At 41.3% G+C, this 12,694-nt stretch overlaps 1 protein-coding gene across 2 annotated transcripts in view; it reads right to left on the minus strand.

The window, feature by feature from the left end:
- Nucleotides 1-12,694, minus strand: part of atp2a3 (ATPase sarcoplasmic/endoplasmic reticulum Ca2+ transporting 3) — a 66,274-nt gene that overhangs the window by 32,071 nt on the left and 21,509 nt on the right. For both annotated transcript variants that reach the window (XM_069673256.1, XM_069673266.1), the window contains exons 4-5: nt 7,653-7,757; nt 6,251-6,389 (exon numbers count right to left, since the gene is read on the minus strand). In XM_069673256.1, coding sequence (XP_069529357.1) covers nt 6,251-6,389; nt 7,653-7,757 — 244 coding nt within the window. The remainder of the gene's footprint in view (nt 1-6,250; nt 6,390-7,652; nt 7,758-12,694) is intronic.

The raw sequence follows: 12,694 nt of genomic DNA on the forward strand, positions 1-12,694 counted from the left end.
TTAATACATTTTCCCACCGAAGGTTTGCTCGTTGGGAGCCTTACAGGAGAGTCCACTTGTGCTTGCAAGTGTAGCCGCAGGTGAACGCTTTGTTACACCCACCATCTAATGCACGTGTTCAAACAATAAGTGCTTGAGCAAAGAAACGTTGGCAGGTTTAGCCTTAACTCAGGCAGCAGCTGCAGGTAAAAAATTGCTCTATATAACCGTGATGGAGTCACATTACGCTTTTAAAATAATCAACTATTTCCCTTTTCTCTCTCTACAGCTCTATCTGTGTATGTGTTAGACGATCACATTAACCCGGCATTCAATCTACAAAATACATTTCATCTCCTCCACTCCGGTCTAACAGTGGTCTTAATAAGCTCTAGCATATTAAACTCATAATTCATAACCAGATCTTTTTAAGTATCTAACGCCCCAAAACAAAATGGTTATTACTTCCTCTTTCTCAGAGCCTGACAATGAACATCTAATGGAAATAATTTCATAACAGCAGGACAGAGCTAGTGAAAAATGGATTGTTAGATGCAGTCAATGACGGTGATCTTAAAATAGAGGAGGTGGAAATCGCTCTGAACGCTTCAGGCAGATTTAATATGGCTTGTTTCTTTCTGTCATACCGGAAGAAGACGTGATTATAAGCTACTTTGTGTAACAAGTGGTTCATTAATGCAATCAGATGCTAAATACCAAAGTTGGCAAAAGAACCGGATTAACTTTGTCCCAATTCGTGGGCTGCATACTTGAAGGCCGATTGCGTCACAGCGGCATGTCGAAGGCTGCCCCATTTCCAAGGCTCCTTCAGATGCGGCCATCGAATGCGTCCTCCTTTTCCCAACGTATCCCAGGATGCATTGCGCGCCAATTCAAACAAGATGGCGGATTCTCAAGCGGCCGATGAATACACTTTAAATGTAAAAACTTTTGGTTTCAAATCAATCGAATACCTAGCGATACAAATGTTGAAACATGAAAAGGGCCTTGAAACTTCAAATGATCTTTAAAATAATAAGTTAAATTACGTGACGTTTGTTATGCTAGCTAGTTAGCCAGCTAGCTACCTTGGTAGGCAACACACATGCTGGCTGCTGGCTACATTCAGTAGACGCCTCTTCTACTCTCAGGTATCTGTACTTAACTTGATTGGTCATTCTATTGACAACTATCAACCTAATGGATCTGAGAACTCTACTGAAATACTTTAGCAAAGTATTCGTACTTCATTACTTCCAAGCTCTGCCTATTACCCAAGACGTTAATGACAAGAAAACAAGGATTGCTTTGGATCTGCAGTGCATCTGCAGTGCCTCTACATTTATGATCTTGGATATTTTGTTACATTTCTGCTTCTCCTTGCTCAAACACTTAACAGACAGTTTGTCTTCTGTAACACAGTGAAAACATTTCTGAATGGTTTTCAGCTGATAAGTTTCTGAGAGTTCATTTTTCTGCCTATCTCCATTTCTCTTTGGGCTCCATCATCTCCTCTTGACATTCAATGTTCTGAGCCTTGAGGGGAATTTTTCACTGCATCATTCGTGACGGGATGGAGAAGGTGGTGAAAGAGAGAAAGAGAGAGATGAAGAGGCTGCAGTGTGTTTTAACTGAATAGCCTGTACTTCCACGTCTCTACATCTCTCCGTCTGACACCCATGGGCTGCGAGAGCGCACGAGTGGGAGAGGCGGAGGGGGAGAGAAGAGTGTGATGTGTTTGTGTGGGAGACGGCTGGGGGCTACAGGTTCACTGTAGCAGGACTGGCCGAGGGCAGAAGAGAGAGGCTTTTCAAACGCCTACCCACGGACTCCTGCTCCCCTATCCAGCCTCCCACAGACACTCTCCATCTGCTCGAGGAGAAATTTAAATCCTAATGCAGACACACCGAGGTGAGAGAAGCTGACTTTTAAATATCAGAAAGATCAGGAATTCATCTGACAAAAACCTCATGAATAAATTTGATTGAGAACATTAACATTTAATCAAAATAAATGAGGAGGTCAGAGCTGGATTTCTCCTTCCATTTGGTAGAGATGGACTTGGATTCAAATCTCAGTGTCTTGCATAATATCCTGGCGAAGAGGTCTTTCTTCACATGCAGGAGAACCGTGACTCGTTACTAGGACTGGCTCGATGCAGGTTTCCATCTCTTCAGGTCCTGACAACCTGACCGCTTCAGCCACTCCATCTAAGAAACCCAGGAAAGTTCCAGTGGAGGCGAAAACACAACTGTGTCGTAACCGTGGCTGGCATCCCCGGGAATGTACCTACGAGAAGGCAGAGGCAGCAGCAGTGGTGGAAACTTGAGTAAATATATTTATGTTCTTTTCTCTCCTCAGAAGCTCTTGTGGTCGGCCGTGTCCTTTTCCGATACCTCCGCACAGTTTATTTCACCCCATGGAACAACCGCCGGTAATCTGAAGCCCAGGAAAACCTGGGAAATCACTGGAGGAAAGGAAATTATTTACGTGTTTTCTTTGTCACCAAAGCCCTCACATGTTTGAGTCAGGAGGAAGATCTCTGACACACACTTTCTGAGAGGAGTGTGTGTTACAGTCAGAGCCCACCTCAGCTGTTTATGTTTAAGACTGCTTAGCAACAAGATTATGTCAGACTGAACCGACCTCTTAATATATGACTGTGTTCATTAAACAAAACGCTTCAGTGTGCATAAATACACCATCAAACCTCCTCTTAAAGTAAACTTTTATGGTTAATGCACTCTGTACTTTAAACATGCTGAAACTCAAGCTCCCATTAATGCCTCGTCTTCAGCTGAGTGTTTCACACTTATGTCCACATGCAGACATCTCCCCTGGCTGTGAAAGACACTATTCTCACTTTTCATGCCATATATGGTTATTTAGGACAGCGATACAAAGAGAACGCACAATACCAACAATGGCTTTAATGGTTAAAAAAGGCCTTTTATAACAAATAGACAATAAAATGTCCTCCATAAACTACTCTTCTATCATGCAGATTAGTCTGGTTAAATTGGAAGAAAGCCTCCCCTTCGACATTTAAACATCGGATCAGAAATACTTTGAATTTAGAGACGAGATTTGCTACTCACTGGTTTATAAAAGCTGATTATGGCAGCCCTTTATCACAGACTTGGTTAATTAGTTGTAAATGTATTTATCCTCATAGTGCATCGCAATTTGTTGCGTACGTGGCTGCATAGCCGCAGACCAGTGAAGGTGCCCATGCTGACCCCTGTCCACCACCGAAGGCGCCTACAATGGAGCATCAGAACTGGACCACAGAGCGATGGAAGAAGACGGCCTGGTCTGATGAATCATGTTTTCTTTTACATCATGTGGATGGCCAGGTGCATGTGCGTCGCTTACCTAGGGAAGACCTGGCACCAGGATGCACTATGGGAAAAAGGCGAGCCTGCGGAGGCAGTGTGATGCTTTGGACAATGTTCTGCTGGGAAACCTTGGGTCCTGCCGTTCATGTGGATGTTCCTTTGATACGTACCGAAACATTGTTACAGACCAAGTTCACCCATTCATGGAAACAGTTTTCCCTAATGGCAGTGGCCTCTCTCAGCTCTCATTTTAGCTTCTCACTATGTCTCCACCTCTGTTCTTTGTTAAAGCACTCAGCAATAAAGGGTTTTAAAAAAGTATACAAAACAAATTAAAACTAGTCAGTGTTTTCTCCTGCCTCATCTTTCCCAACAATGTGATAACCAGCATGCATCAGCAGCAGAACCTTTTATTCAAGCAGCAGCTGCTCCATCCTCAGTCCTCTCTGTCCCTATTCCTCCACACTGTCATCACAGGCGTCGTTAAAACCTCACCCCCCTCGTGAACTTCAGCGTCACAGAGACGAGCTGAACGGAGCACGCGGTGTTGTCATGGTGACCCTGTTGGTGTTGAGAGTGACGGTGGTGGCGGTGGTGGTGATGGTGGTAGGTGGGGGATGAGTGTGGAGTACTTTTGGTTCTTTCCTACCTGTGTGGGCTTGTCTGGTGTCTGGCAGTGTGTGCATGCATGTGTGAATGAGGACGCCGGCTCAAACAAGCCCGAATTCCAAGGAAATGCTACCCGTCATATAAACACACACACACACGCTCACATAGGAGGTGTATTTTGTAATTTCCCACGCAACTAACGTCAGCAAAACTCTCCGTAAAAGGAAAGGAAAACTATTTAGTACATTTAACGTCCTCCTCCCGTGTATTATTATTTTTATATTTCACACGGTTATAAGTCATTTACTGACGATGTTGAGTCCACACCTGTTGCTAAATATTTCAACAAATATCACATGCTTTAAGTTAAAACATTAAGCTGTTGCCAAAATGTAATTAAGATGTATGACTTTAGTAGGAGCTGCAAGTCATACATCATCCTACAAGCAGGCGCACTGTCGTCTACTGGGTCAAAGTTCATTGACTTCATCAGAGAGTTTCTTGGGACCGGGCCTCATTGATTACTGTACAAAACTTCACAACTTTAATTACTGATTGTGCTGAAACTGAATCATACTTTGAGGTTAAAATACTTTCAGGTTTTTCCTCTGATGTCCTCCGGCTGCTCGGCCTAAACTCTTGGTGTTTCCTGATGGATCGTTTTTCTACTTTGCTCCATAGCTAGTCAACGTAAGCTGTGTCCCAATCCGGGGACTGCAGCCTTCGGAGGAGGCGGTCTACTGAGGATGCGCTATTCAGAGCCTGTGCAGAGCGTTAAAGCCGAACTGAAATGAGACGGTCTGGTCTACAGAGGATTTACCGTTTGCATCACAAGCTGTTCCTTCCCTTACCCTTGCATCACCAAACGCCTAGCAACAGGTAGCTAGCGGGCTAATTAGCTAGCATAACTAACGTTCCTAACTTTACCTAATATTTGAAAGATAATTTGTTTCCAGCCCCTGGATTGGGACACAGCTTTAGTTAGCTCAGTTAGCTAAGATAGCGTGGAGGGTTAGTGTTTATACCTCTATACAGAAGCTTTGGACTGCCAGGAAGAGGAGGAGGTTTTCAAGTGTTTAGGGTTTGAGGGGCAGGGGTTGAATGGTACATCACTGAGCCGTACCAAAATGATTTACAGCTGTTTTGCCATATTGTGTGCATGCATGGCTGATGTATGCAGGACTCAATCTGATCAGTCAGATGTTCAGATGCTGAGTGTGGACGCAGCCAAATGTGTAGAAAACGCTTTGTTTTTATTCTGACTGCACCATGTTCATATCACAATAAGGATGAAAATGTGATTAATCGTGCAGCCCTATTCACCACTATAACGGTTGATTTGCGACGATTAACCACATCTTCCGTTTTGAAAAAAAGCCATAATTAGTGAACCATTTTAAACACTGGCTGCAGTGTGACTTTAAAGCGGGCCTGTGGTAGGAGCCCTCAGTGATAGTTACTTGGATGAATGATTTGATTTCCATTTTTGAAGCCTTGAGCTGAAATCGAACAGTGCCAAGGCTTCACTGTAACCAGCGTAGCGTGTATAATCCCCCTTTGCCTCTCCGTGCTGTGATTATGAATGAGCGCTGTGATCTCCCCTTCTTTCCCACACATCGCTCCGAGCTGTCTCAGACGAACCACCACCTCGTGAAGCCGAGGATTACACTCTAAAAACCAGTCATTTTAACCGTGAAGCGCTCCCCTTGGTTTGCTGCATGTGTGTGTGTGTCCGACATCAACTCTGGCACACACAGATGTTCTGGAACCAGAGTGACAACAAGACTATTTTTAGAGCAGGCTGCCCACACATGGGCGAGTGTACAGCGGGGGGATTGTGTATATGTGTGTATGTGTGTGTGTGTGTGTGTGTGTGGGTGTGTGTGTGTGTGTGTGTGTGTGTGTGTGTGTGTGTGTGTGTGTGTGTGTGTGTGAGTGAGGAGCTGACAAACATCCAGCAGCGTCCAGGTGGTGGGACTGAGAGCATGGAAAGCGAAGGAAAACGGGGGGGGAAAGCTGTGGAAAATTAAACTGGGCCTTAAATACGAGGGGTGACCACAGCCACTTACACAGACCCTCACACACACACACACACACACACACACACACACACACAGCAGCACTGGCACCTGCACATCCAGGGAAAAGACTCTTATGTAATAAAGTTTGAGATATTCCAACAGTGTTTCCAGACTCATGAATGGGTGGCAGAGGCTGAGCGAGTGTGTTTTCAGAGCGAGTCGGAGTCCTCTGGAGGTAGACGAGGTATAAATTAGTCCCAGTGAGTGACAGCGAGAGTTTGGCCGGGTGCAGCCGCAGCTTACCTGCCACCTCAACGATGTCTCCTGGGACGATGTCTCTGGCTTTGATCCTCTGGACAGCTTTGCGATTCATGCGATACACCTTCCCCATCTCTGGTTCGTACTCCTTCAGGGCCTCGATGGCGTTCTCAGCGTTTCGTTCCTTCATTAAGAGAAGTGGGAAAATAAAAGATAGGCCAAGGACGATTGAAGAGTTTACTGCGAATCTAGTTCAATCTCTATTGTGCTATGATATCATGAAAAGATGTGCAAGGCAAAACACTAAAAGACAAAGCGTCCAGTTAAGATGTGAACATTTCTTAGTAGCAGTTTAAATAGCAATTTTGTGTCCTAAGTAGACCTGAGCATGAACACAGAGCTTTGCATTCATCAAAGTGTCCAACAGAGAAGCCCTGTCTCTGTTTATCTTTGTATATTTCTAAACACAATATCTATTGAATTGTCAGGAACAAATTATAATACAAAGCACACAACAGTAAAGACGGATACATGCAGAGCAAACAGGCAAAAACACTGAACAAACACCATGACATGTAGGCATACACATTCCACGGGAAGACATTAAACAAAGATATCTGAGATTAGATAAATATCATGGATCAGGGAGTACACAACTATGCAGAGCAGTAAAATACCCAGGACATTCACAGAGACATTGGAAGGACGCCAGGCCACAGTGCAATGGCCCCTTAATACAAGGTCTGCTGTGCAATTTGGAAAGGAGTTTAGAATGGCGCCAAGAGCTTATGAAAAAAACCTCTTATTTCCCTTCAAGATGACAAGTCTGCAAGAGTTTAACCATAGGAGGTCTGGGCTTGATCTGTTGGATTAAAATACGTATTTTGGCTAATGGGAGAAGTTGGTCAAAAGTTTGTGCTGACACTCGTCAAAGTGAGCCCTCAGCCTTCAAGATTCAGCAGAAAAAAATAGACTCCATGTTTATTTTCTTTAGCAAAAACAGAGTGATGCTTAGGCTCAGGGTTTTTCCCATCTGTCACTATTATTGATGCTTTCCTCCAAAACTCTTGCTTCCTCTTCAGTAAAATGAACTAAGAAGTCATCTTGCACAAACTTCCTTGTTTGTTTATGTTTTGACTTGACTCACAGACTCAAGTGCTTCAAAATTAACAGCCTCCTCCCAATGCAATGTGCTATTTAGAGGTACAAATATTAGCACACGTTAGCATTTTGAACTGAGCAAAGTGATAAAAGGAAAAATACTTGAAATAAAATAAATCCATGTATCCACCAAGACCTTGCGGTCGGGTTGATATTTTTGACTTTACTCTCTTCTTAGCCATTGTAAGCCTTTGTAACCACGTGAACACCTCATGGAAAGAGACAATGTTACTCGTGTGTGTGTGTAAACTTTACACAGAGACACAGGATGAAGAGTGCATCTCACCTGCCAGACTCCGATAACAGCGTTGGCAATGAGGATCAGCAGAATGACAACAGGCTCAACAAAGGCGGTGGTTGTCTCCTCTCCCTCTTCAAACAGAGCCAACACCTAGATGAACACACAGTACACATTAGCTTAGCAGACATTTTAACATCAACATTTGACCATTTTTTAGTCACATGGCAGCTCAGTTATACACATTTCCAGGCATAGCTCACCCTGAAACATGTTATGGAAAGATGACTGAATGTTGTAACAGGAAAATGTGGAAAAAGCAAACCAAACTTAAATGGTATTTGGAGAGAACTGCAGCTCAGTTCCTGTTAATGTCATTAATTTAACAGTGGTTTTCAGTGTTTTTTGTCTCATGTATCCCCGATGACCCATCAGTTAAATTCCCCTGCCCCTTCACAGACACCATCACCTAACTGTTTCAACTAAATCCATTGCTTTTAGCAAACTGTTGTTATCCATTACTTTTAGCCAACTGTTTCAACTAAATCCATTACTTTTAGCTAACTGTTGTTGTCCATTACTTTTAGCTGTTTTTATCCATTACTTTTAGCTAACTGTTTTAATCCATTACTTTTAGCTAACTGTTTTCATCCATTACTTTTAGCTTACTGTTTTTATCCATTACTTTTAGCTGTTTGTATCCATTACTTTTAGCTTACTGTTGTTATCCATTACTTTTAGCTGTTTTTATCCATTACTTTTAGCTAACTGTTTTAATCCATTACTTTTAGCTAACTGTTTTAATCCATTACTTTTAGCTAACTGTTTGTATCTATTACTTTTAGCTTACTGTTTTTATCCATTACTTTTAGCTGTTTGTATCCATTACTTTTAGCTTACTGTTGTTATCCATTACTTTTAGCTGTTTTTATCCATTACTTTTAGCTAACTGTTTTAATCCATTACTTTTAGCTAACTGTTTTAATCCATTACTTTTAGCTTACTGTTTTTATCCATTACTTTTAGCTGTTTGTATCTATTACTTTTAGCTTACTGTTTTTATCCATTACTTTTAGCTGTTTGTATCCATTACTTTTAGCTAACTGTTGTTATCCATTACTTTTAGCTGTTTTTATCCATTACTTTTAGCTAACTGTTTTAATCCTTGACTTTTAGCTTACTGTTTTCATCTATGACTTTTAGCTAACTGTTGTTATCCATTACTTTTAGCTGTTTTTATCCATTACTTTTACCTAACTGTTTTCATCCATGACTTTTAGCTTACTGTTTTTATCCATTACTTTTAGCTGTTTGTATCCATTACTTTTAGCTAACTGTTTCAACTAAACCCATTACTTTTAGCTAACTGTTGTTGTCCATTACTTTTAGCTGTTTTTAATCCATGACTTTTAGCTAACTGTTTGTATCCATTACTTTTAGCTTACTGTTTTCATCCATGACTTTTAACTGTTTGTATCCATTACTTTTAGCTAACTGTTGTTATCCATTACTTTTAGCTGTTTTTATCCATTACTTTTAGCTAACTGTTTTAATCCATTACTTTTAGCTAACTGTTTTCATCCATGACTTTTAGCTAACTGTTGTTATCCATTACTTTTAGCTGTTTTTATCCATTACTTTTACCTAACTGTTTTAATCCATTACTTTTAGCTAACTGTTTTCATCCATGACTTTTAGCTTACTGTTTTTATCCATTACTTTTAGCTGTTTGTATCCATTACTTTTAGCTTACTATTTTCATCTATTGCTTTTACCTAACTGTTGTTATCCATTACTTTTAGCCAACTGTTTCAACTAAACCCATTACTTTTAGCTAACTGTTTCAACTAAATCCATTACTTTTAGTTAACTGTTGTTGTCCATTACTTTTAGCTAAATGTTTTTATCCATTACTTTTAGCTAACTGTTTTCATCCATTACTTCTAGCTTACTATTTTTATCTATTGCTTTTAGCTAACTGTTGACTGTTGTTTTTTTATTGTCTTCAGGTGGTTAGGCTATTGTTTTATATTAGGCCTACAACATTCAGTTAATTTATTAATTTCTGTTTTTTAAATGAACAATTTTTCTACCAGACCACTGGCAAGGCCAGACTAGGCTACTGTACTCCCTTTTAACAAGTACCTCTGGTTATGAACGGTTGGTCTATAGACTGCAGTAAACCTCTGACCTCCATAGCTACGAGCAGGTGATAAAGTGTGGCTGAATTCAGGAGAGATACACTCATGCCCTGCTCTTTTCTCAACCCTAGCACTCAAAACAGAAAGGCTGGGAATTGACCAGAGGCTCCTGACCTGTCCCTGTGCAGTAAATTTACATTTACAGGCTGAAAACATTTCATAGTGGAAATTACTGCAAGAGTGAGACACTGCAGAGCAGAGTGAAAGAGCATGAAAAGCTGATTCTTACATTCAGCAAGAAAAGCAGTGTTTTTCTCTTAACAGTGCCGTTGGGCATTTAGAACAAATAGAATACAATTATGTCATATTTATTCAAATAAGCATTTCTCTATCCACCCAGTAGACTGTATTTTAGTTTAAGTAGGCTATAATTTATTTAATTTCTTTATACATAAAAAATGGAGCCTCCAACTGTTTTACATTGGTGCAGTGTATTTTCAGATGAATGTACACTGGAACTTGAGGCCTGAGTGGTTTGAATGACAAGACAGTTAACAGCTCAAACAGTGACACTGAAAAGAGAACCGAAATGCTCATTTACCTGCATGTTTAAATACAGAGATGAGATATTAAACAAATACTCATTTTATAGTCAGTTATCCCTCTTCAAATTCATTATGTAAAGCATATTTGACCTTCCCATGTAGTTAACACCTCTGTCTTTACATCTGACATGAGACGATACCTTTTATGTTGAACTTCAGAAGTTGCGTCCCAACTTAAGCATACATTAACTTTACGTCAAATACGGCCACCAGGTAAATAAAAGAGCAGTAGCTATATTTTTTTATCTCGAATAACCTTCTTAGAAAAACAATCCTTTGCATGCCCCCAGGAATTGCACTATGCTTTGAAGCCATGGAAGCCACTTTGTTACTTTTCTAATCATCAGGGCCTGTGTCCACTAACGTCATTTTTTACGCTGGCAGCTCATATTTTCTGTACAAAACCAATGCGATTCAGCGTTTGCAGCGCTCAACTTGTTAAGAGCGTGTTTTTTGTTGTTGACCTCACAACACTCTCAGTTAAAAATAGTAATTTTTGGATCATTGCCACCCTCATCAATGTGGCTCTCCCTCACTGACCAATCAAAAACAAGAAGGGGCAGGACTCCTGATATCAACTTTGTCAACAACAATGGTAGAGGAGAAGCTAATCTTTTCCTTTTTTCGAGGGTACAATTTCCAGTTGTAGAGCTGCTGCTGTTGTCAGGACACGGTTCTTTTACATTGTTTTTATATTTTCTTTGTAAAATGTCCTTGAATAAAGCAAATATTGAGCATACAGAGCAGTTTAAACAGACTTCACAGTCACTACCAAGGGGGACGGAAGTGCAGCCAAATAACTTTCAAAACCTAGCAACAGTGAGCGCCGGTGTGAAGTGCTCAAGAATTGACTAACGCCGTTGGTGGACACAGGCCCTTATGCATCAGAAACATTGGGGATGGGAGGCGGTGCTACAGGAAACACTAGTACACTTGCTTCATGGCCCCTTAAACACATGAGCTTTCAGGAAGAATCGCGTAATTTATTTAAAGCTCCTGTGAGGAACTTTCGGTTTGTGTTGATTTTGGCGCCCCCTGTGGACAAAGCCGTGCCTCTTACCTCTGCTGATTTTGTCCTGTACATTCTTAAGTGGTGTTTTTAACACAAAATCTCCTCCTGCTTTCTTTAACTGTCACATGTATCACTCACTTTAAATTTTCACCCTGGAAAATGTAAACAAAGGCAGCGTGCAGGTAATAGCTTCATCTGACACCAACCCGAACCTACAGTCGTTTGTGGGCCAGAAAACCAAAACAACGAGCCGAAAGATGCTATAAAAGTTTTAAAGAACAAAGGGAATCTGCAGATTTCAGTGATACTTCTTTGTGAGTTTGTGGACAAGCAGTACTGAATAATATCAAAATGTTTTTTGTTGGTCCTTTAAGGTTAAAAAAGGCCACAAAGCACATCAGAGGTAGTCGTCAAGTCGTCAAGTCCAACTAAATAAAAATAAAACAAGCTTCAATAACATCTCCAAGGACACAGCGATTATACCGTACAATCAGGCTTCTGTTACTATAGCTTTGACACTTCTCTACAGACAGATATAGCATGTGACGACAGCTGAATGCTAATGGATTCTGTGAAGGTGTCAGGGAAGACAGTTAATCTACGTTAGCTGTTATAATAAGCAACATCGCCCATCCTTAAGAGGTCATTACAGAAGAAGCTCCCCGCCGCAGCACAGAACTGACTTCATACTTGGCAGGTATTTAAACTACTGCACAACAAAGAGAGAGAGAGAGAGGGATGATGTGGGTCTACTTTTCCACGATCTGATGGGGCTTATCAAATGATAAAGGGGTATATTCTCCTCAGAGTATTGAGCACAGCAGAGTACGTCACGGCAGCCTGAGCCGGTCGATAGCTCATCATTCCACATCATTTGGGCGCTAAATCTTTCTTCTGACTGAGCTGAGATCGGAGGGCAACAATGGGGCTCCTCTCAGTCAGGACGATTCAAAGGAAAAGCTTCACACATTCAGAGAGCGAGGTTCAATAAGCAACTCTACTTTCACACTGAAGAGGAGAATTTCTGCTGGTTTGCAGAGCTCATCGAGGAGGACATTTATCTCCTTGCATTTGGAAATCTGCTGCAGCACATTTTGAAATCAAAGCTTCATCACCAAAATAAACCTCTCCTTTCAGCTTTTAAACATTGCACATCTCACACCCCGCATGCAAAACTGAACGCTGAGACACATGCCGACAGATGGCCTGTTATCGCTGAACGTCTCCAGAGTTTTAGAATATCACTCGGTGCTCAGCTAAATGGAAAAACACGTTTAATCATATCAAACTGATCAGTAAAACACGCTTAAGGTCAGCTGCAGTTGACCTTTC

Source organism: Semicossyphus pulcher, unplaced genomic scaffold, assembly GCF_022749685.1.
Source record: "Semicossyphus pulcher isolate SPU_LCO1_2020_fin unplaced genomic scaffold, fSemPul1.0.p SCAF_10, whole genome shotgun sequence".
In the NCBI taxonomy this organism is placed as follows: domain Eukaryota; kingdom Metazoa; phylum Chordata; class Actinopteri; order Labriformes; family Labridae; genus Semicossyphus; species Semicossyphus pulcher.